At 35.8% G+C, this 23,140-nt stretch overlaps 1 protein-coding gene across 4 annotated transcripts in view; it reads right to left on the reverse strand.

The window, feature by feature from the left end:
- LOC150102011 (RNA-binding protein Musashi homolog Rbp6-like) overlaps positions 1-23,140 on the reverse strand; it is a 366,282-nt gene that overhangs the window by 184,458 nt on the left and 158,684 nt on the right. For all 4 annotated transcript variants that reach the window (XM_090400467.1, XM_090400469.1, XM_090400468.1 and 1 more), the window contains exon 6: positions 5,309-5,401. In XM_090400467.1, coding sequence (XP_090256593.1) covers positions 5,309-5,401 — 93 coding nt within the window. The remainder of the gene's footprint in view (positions 1-5,308; positions 5,402-23,140) is intronic.

Genomic DNA, 23,140 nt, shown 5'->3' on the forward strand with positions numbered 1-23,140 from the left:
TTTAAGTCCCCAGCGACGATGATGGATTCATTTGTGCCTAGTACAGCATCCAAGTCAGAAAATAGCAGGGTCTTAGCAGGGGAGTTGTAGGCAGCGTAGATTTTAAGTCTTCCAGTTGAATTTGTGTGGACTTCGACATCGGTGAGTTCTAGGTTGGAGGTTGGGGGGGGGGTGAGTATTCCATTGTGCCTGATGCAGTTCCTGATAAATATGGCTGTACCACCACCTCTGTAGTCCAGTCGGTCGTTTCTGTATGGTGTGTAGCCTCTCAGTTTTGGATTGTCTGCAAGTCTTAGATGAGGTTCATTAATTAGGATGACGTCATGGTTGTATCTGTGAGAGAATTCTTGAAGTTCCAGAATCTTGTTTTTTAGGCCATTGGCGTTCCAAGCGGCGATCTGTAGTGAGTCTGGCATTAATCTAGTTTTATTCATTAACAAGCATTGATAATATGGTTTGAGTTTCTTTTAGAAATCTTTTTGTGGAGTTTGGTGAAGGGTTTGACTTACTGAAGTCTTGAAGCATGTTTGCCAATGCGGCTGTGATGACTGTTTTCATGTTTGGAAGAATTTGGCCCTGCTGGATATATTTGGATGAGTGGGCTACTTCGGAATATGTCCTGCTTCGACGGTGGCTTTCCAGACTGTTGGTATTTTCCACTTGTGAGAGCTGGTATTTTGTTGTCTTTTGTTGCGTGTCAGGCAACTGGGGAGCAGTCAACTCAGGTGCCTGTGGGCAGGGTTCAGAGATCCGTTTCCTTTTGTTGTCTGTTTTATTCTTAGGGTAGTGACTGCAACCTATGTAGTTTACCGGGTGGGGGCCCCCCGCAGTTCGCGCATTTGGCTGGTGAGGTCCTAGGTTTTGAGCAGGTTGCTGTGGGGTGGTTTTGCCCACATTTGAGGCATTTGTAGTCTGCTCTGCAGAGTTTCTGTGCATGTCCGTACTTCTGACTTCTGTAGCACTGGCCTGACGAGGCTCTTTTTCTTAGTGGTTCTGTTGTGATTTTCAGGCCACAGATCGTTGTTAAGTTGTATATGTTCTTGTGTGTGTTAGGTATCTCAACGAGTACTAGGGGCATTGGACTCTTGTCAGCCCGTAGCTGCTAACTTTGACAGGTGGGAGATCGTGGAGGCAGAGGTCTTCAGTAATTTCATCTGTGCAGATGTTTTCTGTTACTCCCCTGAGTACAACTTTTAGGTTTTTCTCCGACTTCAGTGAGTAAGTATGATATTTAATATTCGACTCGTCCATGGTTTTTGTGAGGAGTCTGTAGTCGCCTACTGGGGCAGGCTAGATTTTAACTCCGTCGTCTACGTTTTTTGCCCAAGAATAGGCAATTTGGTGGTTTTGCATAATAGGCCTAAAGGGCCGACCAACGTTCTTTTTCCCGTAGAACAATTGGGGGAACTTTTTCGTTGTTGGGTGTGGGGAGATCAGTGTTGTGGGCATCTTCTTCCATCCCCTCGTTTATCTGAGTCTCCGCTGTTTTACGTTTTTCCGTGCATGGGTTTCTGTATCATGTTTTGGAGTGGGAGCAGAGATTATCAGGTTCATCTTCCCTTCTTCCCCTGATGTTGAGTTGTCCCCTTCTGTGGAGTCGTCTGTCGCTGAATATAGGTTTAGAAACCCTGGCCACTCTACCTCAAATTTCTTCAACAGCTTTTTGAGGAGGTCGAGCGCTAGTTGTTAATTAGTGATTGCGGTCTCGCGATAGTCCTTTAGTGTGTTATATTTTGTGTTTATACGCTCTACGGAACTCCTTGAGATCCAGCTCAGGTAAGCATATATTTATTAAATCCCGATGACTTTATCCAATCGTTGGATAATTCTATGAAACCTCTCTACGGATTTTATATATATATTCAATATGTATATAGTAATATCCTGTATTAAAATATTGCTCATATTCTTCATTTTGTAATAAATTATTTCAAAATATTCTAAAGGGAATTATTAAATATATTTTTTGCCTATATTTTATATTTCAATATTAAATATCTTATGTATATTTCACATACAAACATTATATTAATTTAAATTAAGCATGTATGCATTATTTTATATTAAATTAAAAATATTGGTATTTTATGTCTACAGTTTTATTTAATATTAAATTATTAACGATCATCTACAAAAATATTTCTATATATATATATAGAAAAACAAACTACGGTTTTCTCATTTTTGGACTTGAGATTCGAATACGCCAGTGATTTTAATTACTTGAAAATAAATTAAACATTATGCACAAACGAGTAAAGATTTTCTAACTTTGGCTAACCGGATGTTTACCAAATATGTAAAGTTGGTTTATGTTAATGAGCTCATAGACGCATTCTAGACAAGTCAACATAAGAATAAAAAAAATAATAAAAAAAAAGGAAATATGGATGACGCAAACAGAAAGGAAATGCGCATGCGTCACAGTATCTGCTGACGAAGCACAAAAGATTTTCCGGAACCATTAAATATAGCCTCGATGCCAGGTTTTTCCCTTGTTGTTTGCACTTTGAAGATTAAAACCTATTGTTTGCTTTCTAATTCTAAACCGTAGCGTTCTTACAATCTTTTTTTTTTTTTTTTTTGCTCGCTTCCCTTCCCCCAACCTGCTTATCAGCTACACCAGTTTATCATTACCCTAGGGGATACATTTTATAGTCTGCCGGGAAAATTACTGCACTTCTTTTTTAGTACATTTTTTTTTTTTGCCTCATTCTCGGTTATCTTAGCATTAATATCGAACAACAGTTTTGTTCCCATTTTTGAAAAGTGTGTGGTTTAAGATATTAAAGCATACAAGCTGTTAATTGCCTGTTGAATAACAGTTACCTTACTCTCATCCTCCTGATTTTTCATAGTACAACATTATTACATTAGCTTGCAGGGTTTTTCATAGCTTTGTGCCATATTTAATTATATTCTCGCTAAAAATTACATTCTGCACATATTTGGTGATTTAACAGTCGGGCTATTCCTTTTGTGGTGTGCTGTCAAGACGTTGTGGGCTAATTTTCTTAGCTGTTCAAAGATCTATAGGTGTACATTCTACACATTTAGGGGTGTATGTTTATTAACGACTTTCGGCTCTTGAAAATTTCTCCGTATCTTATTATCTCAAGGAAGAAATAAAAGATTTTTTTTCTCCTCTTAATACTTTGTGGAGTTTCTGTACGCGTCATGTAAGGCTATTTCTCATCTGACAACATAATAAGATCCCCCTCCCTCCGCATTCTACCACCTTTCTAGAGATTGTAATTAAAAAGAATTCAGAGATATTATGAACTTTATACTGCCTAGAAAAGTCTATTATATCGCCAGATTTTGATAGTCTAATACATTGTTTGGTTAATGTTTCGTTTACATATAAGATGTATTCTGGTATATTAGGAAATAATTGAATTTGCAGGTCGTAATTAGAGTAAGGTGATGATTCAAGTTGGAATTCTTAATGTATATAAAGTATAGCCGAATGTTTTTTAAAGATATCTTAACAGTACTTAAAATACCATCTATGAAAGGCTTCTACGTATGTAGTGCCGTGTTCTGGATAGGGTTAGATAAGTCGGATCTGCAGCTCGAAACCAAATATTGGCCTTTTATGGGTACCTCAAACTTCCAGTAGCACGATGTGGTATCAAGAGCGACGAAAGTTGTGTGCTGCCTAAAGACTATTACAAAACATTCATGCCTACAATGGAATTCGAACCCACATCCCGTTCTCCTATTCTACCAATCACGCTAGCAGCTGATCTACGCACTTAGATATCTCAAGATAAAAAAAAAAAAAAAAATTCACAATCACTTGACTGAAAATACATGACACTCGCCAAAAAACAGAGAAGGAAAGGATATAGCCTACCAGCATAACAAATGATTTTGTTCATACGTTTATTTAAAGTAATTTATTATATCAATTAAATGGTGTGTTATTGTATATTTAATTATCTCTGTATATAAAGTAGATACTTAAAATAGTTTATAAATTTTCTTAATATATTAATTTGCTTTACTATATAATTAATAAAATATTTATTAATATCTCTATAGAAAACCAAACCAGCAACATTATCTATATTACATGATGGGCATATAGTTTCATATTCAGGTCAGTGAAAACAGACGAATAAAATATATATGAAAAATGACATTATGCTCAAGTAACTGAGGTGGTTAATGAGCGTCAGAAATACATCCAGGTTACATCACCTACTTGGGTTGCTTTTAACAGGTCACACTCTTATGACTATACATTTGTCACCGTATAATATAACTCTTCAAAAAAAAATATTATTATCTGTATTAGATGCAGTTTCTGAAGAGGAAAAAAAAATCCTTGCCTGATTTGACCTCAGGAATAATGCTAAACTGTCGTCGAAGTATAATTCCTGAGAACCGGTACGAAAAAATAAAACTAACAGATATATTACCAACTCAGAAGTAAAAGAGAAAAGAAAACAAAGAGATACGATAAAATAAAGAATAAAGAACAGACTTGGAGGAAGGAGATCTAGTCGGGGTGACTCGGTTCTTTGAGGGAGTGACAATAATCTCCATTGGAGGTTTGCGTTGGCCGAGATCATACTGCATAATAAAATTAACAGTTCCATCACTGAATAACTAGCTTACCTCCTTATAAGGACTGGCTTAAAGGGGCGAAGCAAGAATGCTTTTCATCTTCCCCGTTATCTGTAGCGGACAGTGTAGGGATAAGGTGTTATTGAGCTATTATTACAGCTCTGATCATGGCAGGAGGGTAGCAGCAACAGCCGAACCTCAGTTAAACTTCATTGGTTACAGCATTGCCATCCATTACCCTCCAAGGGTATTGGATTGAATGAATCAATCACCGCATCTCACGGTCCTAGCTTACCTCCTTTTTACCTTCCTAATATATATAATTTTATATATAAAATAATAAGGTGTGTGAACAAATACTAACTTATTTTTATAAACTTTTTGTCAAAGAAAATATTTTCAGTTTTTCAAAGAAAAGTAATATATATAAATTAATTATTTTTAATAATTAAAGAAAAAATACTGTTTTTAGTGAACGTTTCTTTAAATAGATCTTTGTACGAAAAAAAAACATAGAAACATAAAAACATTTATATGATGTAGAGAACTCGATAATTAGCTTTAAATGCAATGTTTCAGATAACAATATGAGAAACTTCGTATCGAGGTCTTTATTGACGCGTGTATATGAACATATATCATGGATAGTCAGACTTCTGCATCAGTTAATTTGTCACTGGAGACGATGGCTTGCAATAAGAAAGAGTGAAATAAACTTGAAAATAAAACTTACCCGGCCAAACTGTTGGAAGTAATTTTTTACATCTTCTAGGGTTGTAGGTGCGGACAGACCCCCCACAAATACTTTCTTTGTTCTAGTAACCATCTGCAAAAAAAGAAAAATTGCAATATAAAGTTAATTATTTAAGATAGGCAATAGCGGACAAGTTTGTTAGACTAATTTATCAAAAACAAATGTTCCTTTAATAATTATTTACTTATTATTATTATTATTATTATTATTATTATTAAAGAGAGATCTCCAGGGAGTCAGGGACTCATCGAGGGAGGCCACATACTACACTCACCAGCTATCATACTTATTCTCGAATTCATTCACACTGCTTGCACTCACAACATCCAAAGGCAATTCATTCCAATCACGCACCACCCTATGAGAGAAAAATCTAGCCCTCATCCCCTTCTTAGCGGCATTCATTCTCTTCTTCCGTGGATGCCCTCTTGTCCTTTGTCCTCCCTCCATAAACTGAAAAATTGAAAACTTTTTGATGAAATCCTGTATGACCCTTTCAGAAGTTGTAAATCTCAATCCTATCACCCCTCTTTCTCCTGTTCGCTAGTGCCTACAAATTCGCAATCTGTCTTCATAATCACTATTCCACAATCCTGATATCATCTTTGACACTCTCATTTGCCTCCCTCAACTGTATTAACATCATTACGGAAACCAGGAAACCAGATCTATGCAAAACGACTTCTTTCTCATTACATGTAAAAGTTTGTTGTGGCATTGCAATTATCATCTGCGTTGTATTTGCAATCTTTACTATATGAATATTTCATATAGTAAATATGAATATGAAATATTCATATTTTTGTAGCTCTTTCTGTGATTCATATAGAAGTTTCTAGAACAGTCAACTACATAGACACTGTAATGCAAACAAATAATTATTTAAGTAAAAATAATTATTTAGAAGCAAACAATTCGCTATTCGAGCAAGAATTATCAAACTTAAGTTAACATTACATACTCAGTGAAATCACAATTATTTATTTGCATCCCGGTATCTACGTGGTTTTCTGTTCTAGACACTTCAACACAAATTACTATATGGTTCTTGGATTTCGACTTCCTATCGTCTAAAATTCCAAGATCCCTAGTCTGGTCCGTTTCTTCTAGCCTAATCCCACCAATATAAAATACGACATTGGATATCTAATCATGCCGAAGTGAATGACTTTACATTTACTGACATCCATTTTCCCATGCCTACCTAAAATTCCAGAAATCATTCTGCAAGTTCTGCATATCAGCAGCATTCCTGATTATCCTACCTATCTTTGCATCATCAGAAAATATCTGATGACGCAAATATGCCGCCTGTCAAATGATTCCCAATGTCATTAATGCAAAGACCGAATAGAAATGGAACAATGACTGATCCCTGTGGTGCATCACTAGTCACCTTAAATCTTTTATCTTAAATATTTTATAATTCAGACCCATATTCTTCAATTTAAGAAACAGTCTTCCATGCTATATTCTGTCAAAAGTCTTAGCAAAATCCAAAAGTATCATGGTGTACCCATTCCCCCTGTCTAGTTCAATGGTAACATTGTTATAGAATGTGAGCAAGTTACTAAAACATGACCTTCCCTTAGTAAACCCATGTTGTTCATTGCAAAGTAAAGATTCACTGTCAACCAATTTCTGAATGCGAGCCCTAACCAATTTTTCCAAAATCTTCACCACAACTCCTGAGATACTAATTGGTCGATAGTTGGATACATTGGTCTTTGCACCACCCTTGTCCAATGGAATTACCATACATTCCTTCCATTCCTGCGGAATCTTCCATGTTCTGAGACTCATATTAAACAGGCTGGTCAAAGGAACAGCCAGTTCATCTGAACACTCTTTTAGCACACGTGCTGATATTCCATTGGTCCCTATTGTTGAATTCTTATTCAGTTTGTGCAACAGCTCTAATACCTCGGCCTCACACACCTGCGTTTCTTCATCCCAGAGGTAACAGTGAGTTCAATGTTTCATTTACCAGGTTGATAGCTTTTAATAAAATGGGCACTCATTAGCTGAACAACCTCTTCTGCATCTGTAACCCTCACACCATCTGCATTTAGAAGAGTTATTTTTCCATATTCATTCTTTCTTTTACTTGCAGGATAGAATTCTTGTGGGTTGTCTTTCGCACGCAGAGCCAGTTTATTTTCATAATCAGACTTTGCTTTCCTTACAACACTTATGACTATTCTAATCTGCTGCTTATAACGTTCATCATCCTTATGCACACATATTCCTTCCACATCGTCCTTTTCTTACGAATCTCTTACTTATTAAGATTACACATCCATTTGACTCCTACTCTATTTATTCTTTGAACTCTCGGGACACACTCTGATATCGCATCATTTAAGAAAACATTTTGTGCAGAAGTAAAATTCGGTTGGCGATTGGCCTGAATGGTTCTCTGATCTCTAAAACAATGAATTTTGGGTTCGAATCCAGTTGCTAATGTTTGTAAAAATCTTCAGTTGATAGATAATTTCATCATCCCGAATGATCTATCATTACCATCTTTCGTACTGAATTAGCTCCTTTCTGGATTATCTACCTGCTAATCAGTTGATGGCACAGAAATGCATTATAGGTTTCCAAGCTTTAAGGGATTGAGAAATATAATTCTTTATATAATTCTATTTAAAAAAAAACTGTTTTATACACTTCATAAATTCATTGAGGTTTTACAGAAACAGAAATGAATGAGTTAATATTTTATTTGTAGAATTTAAAGAATTACTAAATGCAGTGATACGTCTCACTCCCCTTTCACAATCCCTCGATCATTAAATAGATGTAGTGCGTGAGTTAAATTGTTAATGACAAGATTCATGTATGCTTCTGCTGGGGGGATTTGTTTTCCTCCGGGCAGTCCGGTTTTTCTCTCGAAGACACGAACCTACTTCGCCAAACATATTTTTACAGCAGGTTTACTTAAAGCTCATGGATGCCATTACAATAGATGTGTTACACGTGGGGGGAATAACATACTGATAATTCGGGCAACCCCCACACGACCTCTCATAATCATACTTAATTACAGAAATACTTTTAAATAGAATCTCAATGCATATTAACTTTGATTTCAGAGAAACGGTAGCAAAACTTATCACAGCCAAGCTGTCTCCATCCATCCTGTCATGAGTTCTCTGCTTGATAGACAGGATTTGGTGCATCGTTTTTACATAAAATGTATTTATATGCAATGGTTTAAATAATAAAAATAATACGGGGTTAGATTTGTTTACATTTATCAAGGCTGACTTTTTAATTTCTAGGCGATCTCGTAAGTGATTTTTAGGAGTTATAAAATATAAAATTTCAGGAAATAGTAAATCACGCAACAACAACTGTTTTATTTTCATTATAGTTCCTCCATGCGATAAATTTTAAAATTAAATATTCTTAGGAGACTGTTTTTTAAATAATTATATTTGAATAATTTAATAGCAACAGCGCCACGCTAAGTATACAAAAAGATAAAAGAAAATATAAAAGAGAGAGCGAGTGCTTAATTAATGACAAAATCATAAATAAATAAATAAATACTAAAAACTGACGTCAGCTAATGCTGGGAAGTGTTACGAAAATATATGATACATGAACGAACAAACAAAAATGGCTATGGTAATGGTAACGTGTGTTCAATGGACATCAGAGTATTAAAAGAGTAAGTCAATGAATCCAAAGTTTCTGATATCTTGGTTGGTGAGGAAGTGAAGTTTAGGAATCCGATAACTAAAACAACTAGTAAACTGTAAGACAATGGTAGTAAGATCATGGTAGATTGCATACAGATAATTAAAAAATGATTCACGTGTATGAAAAAGGATAGTTTGATATAAATCTGTAGTCAGGCCAATACTGGATTATTGTTCGCAGCTTTACTCGCTGAGATTTATAAAGAATGTCAAGAAAATACAGAGAAGACTTATTAAGTGTGTGTGTCTGCAGAGTTTGCATTAAGAGAATCGGTTGGTTAGTTGTAATCTGATGAGTTTATCTAACAGACAACAGAAAGAAGATGTAATTGTAGCGAATAAGTTAAAGACATAAGACAGATAGCAAGGGTTTACTGCACCTGGAAAAAACAGTGAAGAAGATAATTAGAAGAGATATACGAAGTTCCTTTTTTAAGTGCTAAGGTAGAATTATAGAGTTGTGGTGATTGTCTAATTCGGGGCTGCTGTATAAATATGTATAGAAAATATAAAAATAAAATAAATTAAAAATGGTCAAAAGGAGAATATCAGTGTTTGTGCACAAGCCATTCTATCCTATGCGTATAGGTTTGGTCACCATGGTGGTTATTCAAGGGTGGAATATTATCTATTTTAGTATTCAGTTAATGTTCCATCCTGCTGCGGAGTTGTAGGGTTAGTTTTCCTCCAGCTGATTCGGTCTTCCCCCTCACAGACGTAAAAACGACCTTGAGCATATTTGGAAGAAGTTACATTTATATTCCGGGATAAATATGAATTTGGCCAATTTGCAATCCCTAATGGACTTCTGGTGGAAGGCCCAAAATAATAATAATAAGCAAAGCTGGTATGGTGGGGAGTCAGTTAATTAAATTTATATGAAATAAGAGAGAAATTAGTCAAAATAATAAACCAACTGTATAGCAAATTAGTGTTCAAATCAACTTAAACTTATGGAGATTCCAGAGCTAGGTTAGAGACAGAACAGTCATTCTAAGACTAGAGACTATAAGTACAATTTAAAGGGGATGGGAACTGTTTTAGTAGAGTGAATACATGGTATCAATGGAAGAATCTATAAAAAGGAAGACATAAGAGAAGAATTTGACATTTTTAGCATTCAAGAATGTGTGAGCAGAACTGATTTAATGTGGTATTAGTCACTTAAACAGAATGAAAAGAGAAAGGTTAGTTTGATATTGCCTAGCTGAAAGAGAGTCAAAGGAAGATCAAGATTAATACACCAATAGTGTGTTTGAACAGTTTTTTTTTTTTATTTCAATAACGCGTGAAAATAGGGAAAGTGAAGCCGTGCGAATTTCTTGAAGTAACTTGCTATACTATATCAATATCAACACTATTGAATTCAAATATCAAGAAAAGTTATGTATATTTATTAATGGTGTATTTCTTTTATTCGATTTTGTAAAAAAAATGTTTAAATTTTACCAATAAAAATACTGTAATAAAATGTAAAATAAAATATTCGTTCTAATTAGTTAGCAAATATTAATATTTCCTAGAAAATAGCGAATATTTAGTTGAAATAAAAGAAATTGGATTGAAGGATATTTATAAAAAATAAAACGATATTCAAATTCTCTTTTGCCAGGAAAAAAAACACGGTGGTATCAAGAAAAATATAAAAAGCCAGAGCCACATTTCTCTTTCTATTCTTTTCTTCTTTTTTTTTTTTTTTTTTTCACTGGAGATAACAACCGGCCTATTTGCTTTGTATGACCAACTCGCTTATCTCCACAATTAGATCGTCGTTACAGTGATCTCTCCCTCTCCATATACAGTATATACACGGAGTATTGCTGTGGAATAGAAAGCTCACTTCTGATTGGATGCTCTCCATGATGGGTTTACCATAATAGATCAAAGTAGCATGCGGTTGATTGGATCTTTTATTCAACTCCCTCAGAGATCTTATTTATTTTTATCTTTGATTGAGTTCGTTAATCGTGAATGATGTATTGAATAGAATGAAATACTAAACATTTATGCAGGGAAGCTCGTTGATATTTAATTTTTTTTAATATTCAGTCTGCGATACCAGGTTATAAAGATCATTAATTTTTTTTATTGTATACCTACTAGTTTACTCATTTCTCGGAATTTTTATTTTATATACCTACTAGATTAGTTTACTCATTTCCTGGAATTTTTATTTTATTTATATATTTTACATAAGTTCTTAAAAGAACTGGGAGATGGACTGAGTCCTTGACTCTTTATCCCGTCATCTGATTGAAGAATATATCTGTGTGGATGAGGTATTATTGAGCTAAAAGCTCTAATCATCGCTGGGTAACGGCAATAGCCGAGCCTCAGTTAAAACTTCTTTGGCTACAGCATTGCCATTTATTACCCTTGAAGTCCTAAAAAGGATTATAGGCTGTGAAGAATCTTCAATTGGAAGCCACATTTATATCACTGCTGGGACCACAGGTTGAACTTTTTTATATCAAGATAAATTATGTATATTTATTAATGGTGTCTTAGTTTTATTCAATTTAATAAAAATAAAGTTTAATTTCATCGATAAAAAAGAATGTAATAAAATGTAAAATAAAATATTCATTTTAATTAGTTAGTAAATATTAATATTTCTCAGAAAATTTCTTTGTTTCTGAGAAATGTTTTTGAATTAGAACGGATCAATGTGAAAATGATGGACGCTCTTTAGGAGATTGCGAAAAAAAAAAAAGTTTTGGAGTAATCCTGTAGCTTTGGGGGATGTCTAATTTGTAGTAACACCCAATAGATTGACATAATGCAGTAGCGTCGTGACTTTAGGCTGCCTTAAAATAGCAATAAACGGCATTAATTCTTAATAACAACTTGATTCCTGAAATAAAAAGAAATAAAAATCATTGGTAACCAACAGATCGCAAACCTAAAACCAGAATAAAATCTGATTTAATATTAATAAGGAACAAATCTCTCTCTCTCTCTCACACACACACACACACACACACACGGGTAAGAAAATATGCTTGTCATCAAAATGTGCGTCGCCAGAGGGCGTCTTTCATCGTTACGGTTTGAAATTGCAAGAAGCAGAGTACGCCATTATATATATATTCTTATCGAAATTTAGCAAGTTTCAGAGCTTGTTAAACATACGTAACGCTTCGTCATGTAGTGCGAGAGATTTCTCTCTCTCTCTCTCTCTCTCTCTCTCTTTCTTTCTTTCTGTCTTTCTCTCTCTCTCTCTTTAAAACGCTTGCGGGCAAAGTTGGCGGACTTGCCTCACTTAGTTGCTCTCGTTCTCCACCCCACTTCGACCGCCGGTCTGTCCGTCCGCTATTTGGCGCTAGGTCAGGTGCTCGTCAGAAGTTCAATACCCTAGCGAGTGGAAAAAAAAAAAAACGAAAGAAAGAAAGAAAAAAAAAGGTTCTTTGTGAAGCGCGCGCGCTCGTACTAGTCAACTCCTCCCTCTCTTTTAGTGTTAGGTGGACGTGGTTTCCGTTGTTTAACATAACCGACCGAAGGTCATCGACAAAGGTTGAAGATTTACGGTACACTCTTTCTCTCTGTGTGTGTGTGTGGGGGGGGGGGGGACCTTGAAGGAATAACGGAATCTGTCTTGGGAAGGACAAGTTTCTTTCATTCTTCTCTCAAATATACGCATATTAAGACTTAGTGAAGCTAAAAACGCACGAATAAATTTACAGCTGTCTCAACAGAAATAATAAAAAAAAAAAAGAATTTATTTATTACGAAGTTTAGTTTAAAGTCTCTTTCCAGAATTATTTAGTGGTTCCATTGTTTTATGTTTTAATAAGTAAATGGTTATGTAAAGTTCACACGCAATTGATTGTTTTGCATAACAAATCGCTTGACATGAAATATGATGGGAATGCATTAAAAATCTAGGTAAACAAAGAAGTATAGGCAAAAGGGATAAAAAAAAAAGAAAACAGAGAATACAGTAAATCAGGAAGGGGAATAGACAAGACATTTTATTTAAAAAAAAAAAAAAGCCGAATGATAATAATGGGGAAAAATAATATTATGGAAACGTATAGGGATAACAAGGACAAAATAAACTAATAATATGAAAACTTGTAGAGATAATAAGGATGAATGAATACAGAATAGGGATAATGTGGATGAATGAAGATCAAATAGGGATAATAGGGATTAATGAATACAGAATAGGGATGAATAAATACAGCATAAGGATAATAGGGATGATAAATACAGAAACGTGATAATGGGACAAATGAAAATTCGAATTGGGATAACAAAAAGAGATGAAATCGAAAATCGTGATTTGAATGGAGGAATATAAGAATAAAATAAAACTAAATGAAACGAAGAAAACAGGGATAAAAGGAAAACAAAGGTGATGAAATGCACTCTGGAACAAAAGAAAAAATAATTTCATTGAAAACACCAAAGAACGATAATAAAAGAAAGAATGAATGAAGAAAAAGAACAAAGAAGAATAAACCGGGAATAAGAAGTTGAAGGAGGATAAGATGATTGCCCTAAATAGACACCAATACTATGGATCAAATTATAAAATATCCCATTGACGTAATCGTTCTTATATTGTTTAATCCATCCAGAGTCTACAGAAAAACAAATCTAATATGTGCTTATACATTTCACAACACACATTTTAAATCATCCAATTATGGATATAAACGAATTAAAAGACTGATAACAATACAGTATATGCATAACGAGATGACAATGGGCAATACGTCTCAGTAATCGGGCAGATAAAATAGCTTGGTGATTTATCTCTGAAAATATGCTGACCATCCTGCAGTAGACTATTCCAGGAAATGGGGAAAAATTTATTATCTGCATTTCTGTTGCTATGGTGATGGCAAATGACGCTCCGTAGACAGTTCTTTTTTTAAAAGAGATAGTTGCAGATCTTGATACGGAACAATGAAAGCTCGTTCGGCTGCTGGCAATGGGACAACCACAGTCAATTATTGGCAGCCTCATCAGAAACTTCCGCGGTTAACAATGAACCGAGGTACGTCACGTCTGCCAGTTCAATTGTTAACCCGGAACTCAATTTAACAAATAATGTAACTTCTTAATTGGTTTACAACACATCGAAATATTTCGATCCAATTGCCCTTTTTTTTTTTTGTGAATAAATTTGTACTCTTTTTGAGGTGTTTTCTGGATCAGTTGAGATATAATTGATGCGTAGACAGTTAAGATAGAACAATACGGGGAAAAAAAGTACATGGAAAATAAAACCTAAGACAATGTTTGCTGATTAGATTTTAGCTTAAGTACTCCGTGCTATCGCGATAGGCCACCCACCCACCCTTCCTGATGGATATTTCTACTGAAACTAGTGGTACCTTCCTGGAAGAAATGCAGAGGGGGTGGAGGAAAGACGAGGGTTTAACGTTATCGAAGTGAGAATGCTACGCTCTTTGCATTCACGTAAAAGAGATATAGGGTAGCTTTCGTCCTGGTTTACCAAGGTCAACCGGTGAACTCTACGCCACGGTCGAAGGATAGATTTGCACACAAAGACATGTCGAGAAAGCGAGTCATTTGCTGGCCTCCTGTGTATATTTTTTTCTTCTTTTTTTTTTTTTTTCCCTCTCCCTATCTCTTGTTTCTTCTACATCCCCGGCCCATCTGCGAGGCATGAATATGGATGAGGTGAAACAGGCGTGATGATACTTAACGACCTTGTTAGGGCCCTAGGGCAGATGTAAAACTATACCGACATTATATACAACAATAGAAATAGCGGGAACACATGCACATGACTATTCCTCCTACAATAATGGTTGGCTCGGCAAAAATGTCAGCATGCAATACACACAGACATACATAAACATACACAACACAGTTAGAAACGTGACAAGAAATATTTTGGCCATCCATTTGGTTGGAGGTTAGCAAGCTTTTTAACTCTACCCACGCCTGGAACTACACCTGGTGTCAGGAATCACAAAGAAGTTAGCGTCGCTTTTTTTTTTTGTATATCTATTTTTTACGCTTTAGTAGTGATATTGGACTACAGAGGGCGCATTAAGTAACTCATTCGTAATATCTCTTTACATATAGTTGCTTGCTTTATCTTCGAATGTAATTTAAGATATCTCTTTGACTAGGAGGAAAAGTTGTTTTGTACAAATCTCTCCCCCCCCCCTTATTTCCCCTACAGGTAACCACTAGAAGTCAGTTGAAAGATTACCCCCACTGTAATTCAAGGTCGTGACGTCACGGATACGATTCATGCTGAAAACGGAACGCGATCCCGTATTATTGATTTTTGTGACGTCGTATATATCCCCCCCCCCCTAAGGGACAAATTAGTCGAAATTTGAGGTACTTATTCGATAGATCGAATTCAAAAGGGCGTGCAAAAGGAATAAATTGCAACAAACCACGCCGAAAAAAAAAAAAAAAACATTAAAAACTCAAAATAAAATAACAGCCTTTTAGTGACGTCGTTGACCGACAGGTGACGTCCGAGCGTATATTACGAAGCAGAACGCATACAGTCGTGTTCAGAAGTTTAATTAGAAGGGATGTCCGTCACCTTTAAGACCGTATCGAAAGTGGAACGAGTCGGTATTTCCAGTCTTTATTAATCTTACTAAGAAAAGGGTGTTTGTAAATTAGGGTTCGCTAAAAGATTTATTCCCATTATGCTAATCGAGCGGGTCCTTTTATTATGCGAGATTTAATATTCTTAATAGAACTAATAAACGGCTTCATCGAGTAAAAAGGCGCCACAACACAATCTTAAAGTCGATCAACAAATTTTTAATTTGTGACCCGCATTTAGCTTCTCCGAAGTGGCCCATTAAAACGATGTTTTTGCACACCCTGCGCTCCACTTTTATATCCGTCACTTACCCCTTAATTGGAATGAGGAACCAATTATCAGTCCGTGTTTATTATTATTATTATCAAAGCGTGTGGGGAATGGGGAGGGAGGCATAGAGAGTCTCACGGGTAGCCAACAATATTCATTGAGGGGCTCCACTGTGAATGCGTCTGTTCTTTAAGAGTTTATTGCGCGATTTGCTGTTGACAGTTTTCAACTTTTGTATCTCCCTCTTTGTGCTAAAACAGATGCTGTTGTTTATTTTGAGAAGCTGCGGAAACACGTCAATTTCTTTACCCCCCCTGCTTCTTGTGATATATATAGAGTAAGCCCACCCTCTCGTGCACCCACACATATTCGCCGTATTTAATGAAAAGCGCTAGTCCGGTCGATTTAAGAAAATTCCTATTCTGAAATGGGATACGAAAAATACTCATGTTAATTTTTTTTCATATAATAGTAAATATCGAAATATTAGTGATGTTCAGAAAAATCTATTTTTTTCATTTTGTTAAAAATATTTTTTAAATTTTCATTGTTTGGAAAATCTTTTAAACGATTTCTTGTTAAAGTTTGCATTTTTTTTGGGCGCGAAAAGTCTTCTTTTTTAAAAAAAAATCTCCATTTTTCAAAAATAAAAATTATTTTAAAAGCACATTTCGAAAAAAAACGTTTTTCATAATTTGCATTTGTCGGAAAAATCTTATTTTCAAAAATGTCTCAAATCTGAATTTTTTGGAAAAAAAAAATCATTTTTTCAAATTTGTCAGAAAAAAACTATTTTCAAAAATCCACTAAAAGTTTTCTGAAAAATGCTATTTTTTTCTGAAACAACTTCTAAATGACAAAAATCTAAATTTATAATCAATTTTACAGAAGTCGATTTTTTAAAATCTAAAGTTCAGTTATTTTGAAAATCTTCAAAATAAATTTTAAAAAATTGATTTTTATTGGAACGTTATTTTCAAACAATGAACATTCTAAAATTCCCGTCCTTCCCCTCCCCCCAATTTTCAGGTGTACTTTCGTAAATTGAATAAACACGTTTTTTCCTTCCATCTATCTCCCATTCACTGTCTTCTCCTATCTAGGAGGTTGACTACCATGATGTGACTCATGGTTAACGACATGTGGTGAGGACCCTATCTCTTCCACAAATTGTCGTAAGTATTCATGGCTGTAAATCCGTGAGTGTTCACGGGGGCTAGTTTGCCTGCTGTTCTGACAGACGAAAAACCCGAGTTTCCGGGTGAAAAAACCCTCTACCCCCGTATAAGACCTGCTAACTCACCTCTCATCTGTCTATATATTCATATAAAAATCATCTGCTTTGGTTTGACAGTTTTATAACAATTTTGTATTTCGAAATGACAAAATTTTTCTTCAATAGGACCATTCTGCAGCAGCAAAACTAGCCAATAATAATAATAATAATAATAATAATAATAAAAAAATGCTATGTTTAGTTTCTCGATCCGGATCCTAACCATCGATCCTCCCGGGTTCTAATGTACAGTAAGTTTATATTCTTTGGCTGCTGGGTTTATTCTCACATAAAATCGAAAATGATATGTTACAAATGACTAAAAACACCTTCAACAATGCATATGAAAAAAAAAAAAAAAGACTACGTTCAATTGTTGCAATACTATAAAATATTATAATAATGCCAGCTGCTAAACCAATCTCTTTACGATCTACAGTCATTTCTTTAATTGTTATCCTCGAATCTACATCTATTAAAAATAAAATCTGAGCTTTGCTTTATAGTCTATAGGCTTGCCGAACAGCTAAAACGTGCTACCAGAGGCTTATTATCTTCTAGAATCCTGTAGATACACCTAATGGTCTTATAAATGGAAAGGAGGATCCGAAATTGTTTTGAGTAATGTTTTTGTAGTGTTGGTTTGATTAGTTTTTGCCGTTGTTAGAGTTTTGGCCTCAATATCGCGTTTACTCGCTTCGAAACATTTTCCATGGTTGTCGGGGAGGGGAAAGAACTGATTGTATCAAGTGATTATGACTAGGAGTCCTCTCTTTCGTGTGTGTGTAAAATAAACTGTCAACATTTCCTTAGGAGGGCTGTTTTTGTATTAAAATCCCCCTCTCCAATGGCAATACTGATAGAAATCCATATATTCCTTGATTCATCAACAAAAAACAGGAAATCCTTTCGTGGTAGGCTTTTGTATCGCCTCTTGGACACGGGTTTGACCGGTTGTATTGTCTGTACTCGAGGTCAACTGCTCCGATGACAATTGCAGGTTACAGAAGTCTGCCTGGCTTACAGACTGAAACACGCGAGTCAAAGGGAAAAAATAAATAAATAAACGAAAGCAAAAAAAAACAACAGAGCATTCCCTATTGAACAGCTAGCTATGGCATAACACAACTCACTGTTTTGTGTTTGTTGGATTTATAGTTGTTTAAAAGCTTGGAATAAGTGACTAACAATGGCTTTTTAGTCACGTGGTTCCATTGTTATGCTCTGTTTGGATGTTCCTGTTGATTTCCACTGTCTTTGTTATGGAAATTTAAAATTCTTTGCCTTGGTGTTCAAACTATATTTTATTAAACCACCGGAATGGATTTTGCCCTGAATAATATATATATATATATATATATATATATATATATATATATATATATATATATATATATATATATATATATATATATATATATATATATATATAAGGGGTGAGTGACGTGTTATTTGTGTATGCGTTTTCACTGAAAGTAAATAATCGTATGTCAAGCGGTGGAATGTCATTCAATTTAGGTCGTTGATTTTATCGCGGTCTATATACGCTGATAGAGCTCATCGAAATGAATTTTGTTTTGTTGTGGGCGACTAATTTAGCAATTGATGGAGTGAACAGGGCAAATAGTTTGATGGCGATGAACAGAATAATTCAAACTCATTATATATTATGTAATAGGACAATTTTAAATGTTTTTGTATCGATTACTAGAGCAATTTAAAATTATTTTTCGAAAAGTTTAAATAAACTCATTCTATCTATTAAGATAAATAGAATTTTGGTTTTGTATACTATTTAAAATAAAATTTTAAATTTTTTTCATAGTTTATTTCCAACACCATTTATTTTTAAATTGTTTTTATTATTTAAGGCGTCAACAAAATATGTGTTGCAGTTAGAGGAATGATTCATTCAATCCAATACCCTTGGAGGGTAATGGATGGCAATGCTGTACCAATGAAGTTTAACTGAGGTTCGGCTGTTGCTGTTACCCCCTTGGGTGATGAGATTCGACAGTTTTTGAGTTCGCTCTCTTAGGGTTTTTGCCTTAAGGGAGCACCTTGAGTCTCCGGGGAAGGTGTTCTCCGGCAGGGCCCGCTGAGGGGTTCTTGTCGGTGAATTATTTTCCTCGGAATTTGAGCGGTTCTGCTCAGGAGTCGGGGAGCCCATCGGGGTGCTAGGATGGGGCGGCCGACACTGAGTGGAACCAACGCTGAGCGGTTCTGCTTAAACGGGGAGCCCGTCGGGGTGCTTGGACGGGGCGGCCGTCAATGAGTGGAACCAACGCTGAGACATGGACGGTCTTTCGCCCACTATGGAGTGGCCTAGAGATCGTCCGATTTTTTGAGATTTTACCCTTTACTTACTAATCAGGGTAATGGATGGCAATGCTGAAGCCAATGAAGTTCTAACTGAGGCTCGGCTATTGCTGTTACCCTCCTGCCATGATCAGAGCTTTAATAGCTTAATAACACCTAATCTCTACAGATAACGGGGAAGATGAAAAGCATTCTTGCTTCGTCCCTTTAAGCTTATCCTTATAAGGTGTTGCAGTTAATTGAAAAAAATATAGACAATTCCTAATCTTTCGTACAAGACCGTGTAACTCAGTTTTAGCTTGATAATTAATCCCTTACGTTTTTTTTTACGATTTTTTTGTGCCTCTTATGGATTCGAATCCAAATATTATGAGTTAAAAAAGTAGTTTGGTTCTAAATATTGTTGAATAACTGCTCATCTTAGTTCTCTAGGATAACTGGAAGAAATGTGAAATGTTGGCTGTAGAATAGCAATTAATTACTTGAATTATTCGATTAAAAAGTGTGTTTTCATAGGAACAAACACATTTCACATCTACGTTAGAATCGTTTTTTTTTTCTGTGTGTGTTGTCTACTGACAATGATCCACCATCTATTTTCGACATAAACCACATTCCCTTAAAATTTTACATGCTGATAAACTCAGGAACATGGTCAAGCCCCTACATAAGAATAGCCATCCGTGATTGTTTTTCTAATTTGAAAAGAGTTTCAGATACATCGCTACTTGACACTGTTGGCAGATTTGGGTAGGAAAGGTAGAGGGCGCCCTTACGTTTCGAAGTTGTGCTCCGCCCAGGAACTAAGGTACGAGCATTGAGTAACGACCTTGGTCACAAGGAGGCGACAGTGCTGACTTGTGTCGATGGCTTTTATTTATATATCATGCGCATTTTTTTTTTAACTTCCTCCTAATTTTGCAATTTGCTACGGTTCTAGGGTTGACTGAAGAATTGACGGAAGTAGTCGTTAAGTGAGAACAACTCCCCCTCTTTTCCTTGTAGGGGGTGGGAGGGTGACACGTGATCTTTGGATTATTTTCTGTTTTAGTACTCCATCTACGCAACAATCCAAGTATCGCACGGAAGCTGGGGGCGGGAGGACTCCAAAAGGCAGGGACTGTAATGCAAGCACCTTTCCTTCTATCAAAATTCTTTTACACGCCCGAAAAAATTTTAAGACACGGTAGCTCGCGCTTTTCTTTGGCCCTGCAAGCAAGAAGGTCACATACTTTGTAGACTAATAAATTTTACCATCTTTTCGATCGGAAATCAATCACGTGACCTTTTGGAAACAGGAGGGGGGGATTCGTCATGTATCACGATGCTATTCGCTGATCTGGCGAGATTTGGTGATAGGACACTTAGCAGTCTTTATTTCGTAAATAGGGTCATCCCCTTGATGCCATTTAACAAAGGGATGCTCACTCTTAAAGGTCAAAAGATAACACTACAAATCACAGTCTCCTACTTGTTTTTGAAAAAATGGATTAAAAATATATATTTGACAGTATTGATATGAAATCAACCTAGGTTCGAATCCCGTCAGTGACGTGAGGAGCCTTTTTCTGGTCTCTTTCGATTAAAGGTGAGTTAACTGGTCTCATACGGAGGTGGAGGGGTTCTTCTTCAGGCAATTCTATCTGGTGATAGGACACGTGACAGTCTTGTTCACCTTTATTTCTAAATAGGATCATCCCCTCGATGCCATTGAACAAAGGGATGCTCACTCTTAAAGGTCAATGAAGATAATGATACAAATCGCAATCTCCTACTTGTTTATGAGAAAATGGATTAAAAATATATATTTGACAGTATTGATATGAAATCAACCTGGGTTCGATTCCCGTCAGTGAAATGAGGAACCTTTATCTGGGCTCTTTCGACTAAAGGTGAGTTAATCGGTCTCATACGGAAGGTTTTTTCTTCGGTAACTTGGGCTTTTCATGCCTCAAAACAGTCAAACCGATCCCGTGAACACACATGGCTACAGTCATAAATACTTATGGCAAAGAAGGTAACGGGAAACCACCTTACTCATATTCATCTCCCTAGTATGGTAGCATAATAACTACTCCCACCAGCCCTATGGCTGAGGAAATAAGATAGAATAGGATATGAAATCAAGACAAATATCTAATTGACTAACAGATTTGTATGCGTGTGTGACCCATTTAAGCACGCTTTACAATATCATAATCTTCTAGCATGTAAAAATAAATAAAATATTTAAAAAAATGTAAAAAGAAATTAATTAGGTAGTAGATAAAAATCTTAGCCCACCCACGTTACTAATAATCTGTAGGTTTAGGACATTTGATACGTGGGAGTTACATAAAAATTAAAATAAAGTAAATCTACAACAGCAACATATCAATTCCCTATAGGAACATTTCGATTTTATCATAATTACGAGAATAATCTACACAGAAAACAAGCAAGAGGTCAAATACACAAAAATGAAGAAATCTCCCCCCCCACACACACACACACTTGAGAATAACTCAAACGTGTCTGACAAGCCCTCTTCAGTAGTCTTCATTTCAAGATGATAGACTATCTTCTTTTAATATATTCAAAAACTTTGGTATTTTTTTTTCACTGATTTAACTCCTTTGAAAAGTGTTGTATGATCCGGGTGACACTTCAAAAAAAAAAAAAAAATGTCGTTACAGACTTCCCCGTTTGAACGTTTATAGCAAACACGCAATCTACTGCTGTCACTGACACGACGCTGTAAGGCATGGACAGAGTTAATCTACAGATAACGTAAAAAAGTCCAATTATTCACTGATCATATATTAAAAGTCAACCCCCTCCGCCCTTGTGATAGCCTTGATCTTTTCTTAACCAGTTCTCCTTTCAGGTATACAGTAGAGGTCACCTCTCACTCTCTTCTCTTGGTAACTGTGAACATAATCTCGTGCAAGTTTCCTCTCCCATAGAATTCTCTTCCCTCACTCACTTCCAACCTCTTGTCCTTGGAGCTACAACGGCACCAGGTGATACGATCTCTCGGTGATTGGCTTTTCTCTTCTTCATGGTCAGACTGCTGCTTGCATTCTGCTGATTCAAACACTTGACGTGATCAAGTTACGGTAAAACCCACCCTAGTTTACATCCTCGAATTATTACACTGGGAAAAGCATCGTCACGAGGCATTTCCTTTCTTGACTTATATATCAAATGAGAACCTGATGGATCACTTTCTACTTCTGTCTACTCAAAACCGACTTGGGTAGATCGCTATATTCATAATGCATCTGCTCACCATCCATGTCAAAAGTCTGAATTGTAAAATTCTTAGTGTCTACCATACAAAATGTGTTCCTTCGAAGGACTACATAAACAAGAACTGGAAACTGAAGCAAACACTTGACTAAATGAATACAACCCAATAATAACACAAAAATTAATTGACGGTCCTCATATACAGCATCCAGAAGAGGAGGAAGATGGTCCACAGGACTCACGTACCTTATGTTTAAGACATTTCTGAATATGCAGCAAAAATTATGAGAAAATACAAACCCATCGCCACTTTTAAGCCCCTTCCTTCAACCGAATTCAAAATCTGTTATCTCGTCCAATTTTATCGGTGCTAAAATAGCCCCTCAATCTGCTGGCCTGGTTGGCTGAGTGGGTAGCGTATTCGTTCTCCAACCAATTGGAATCCACAACCA

This window comes from Typopeltis vanoorti, chromosome 11, assembly GCF_054136105.1.
Source record: "Typopeltis vanoorti isolate ZY-2024b chromosome 11, IOZ_Tvanoo_1.0, whole genome shotgun sequence".
NCBI classification, from domain to species: Eukaryota; Metazoa; Arthropoda; class Arachnida; order Uropygi; family Thelyphonidae; genus Typopeltis; species Typopeltis vanoorti.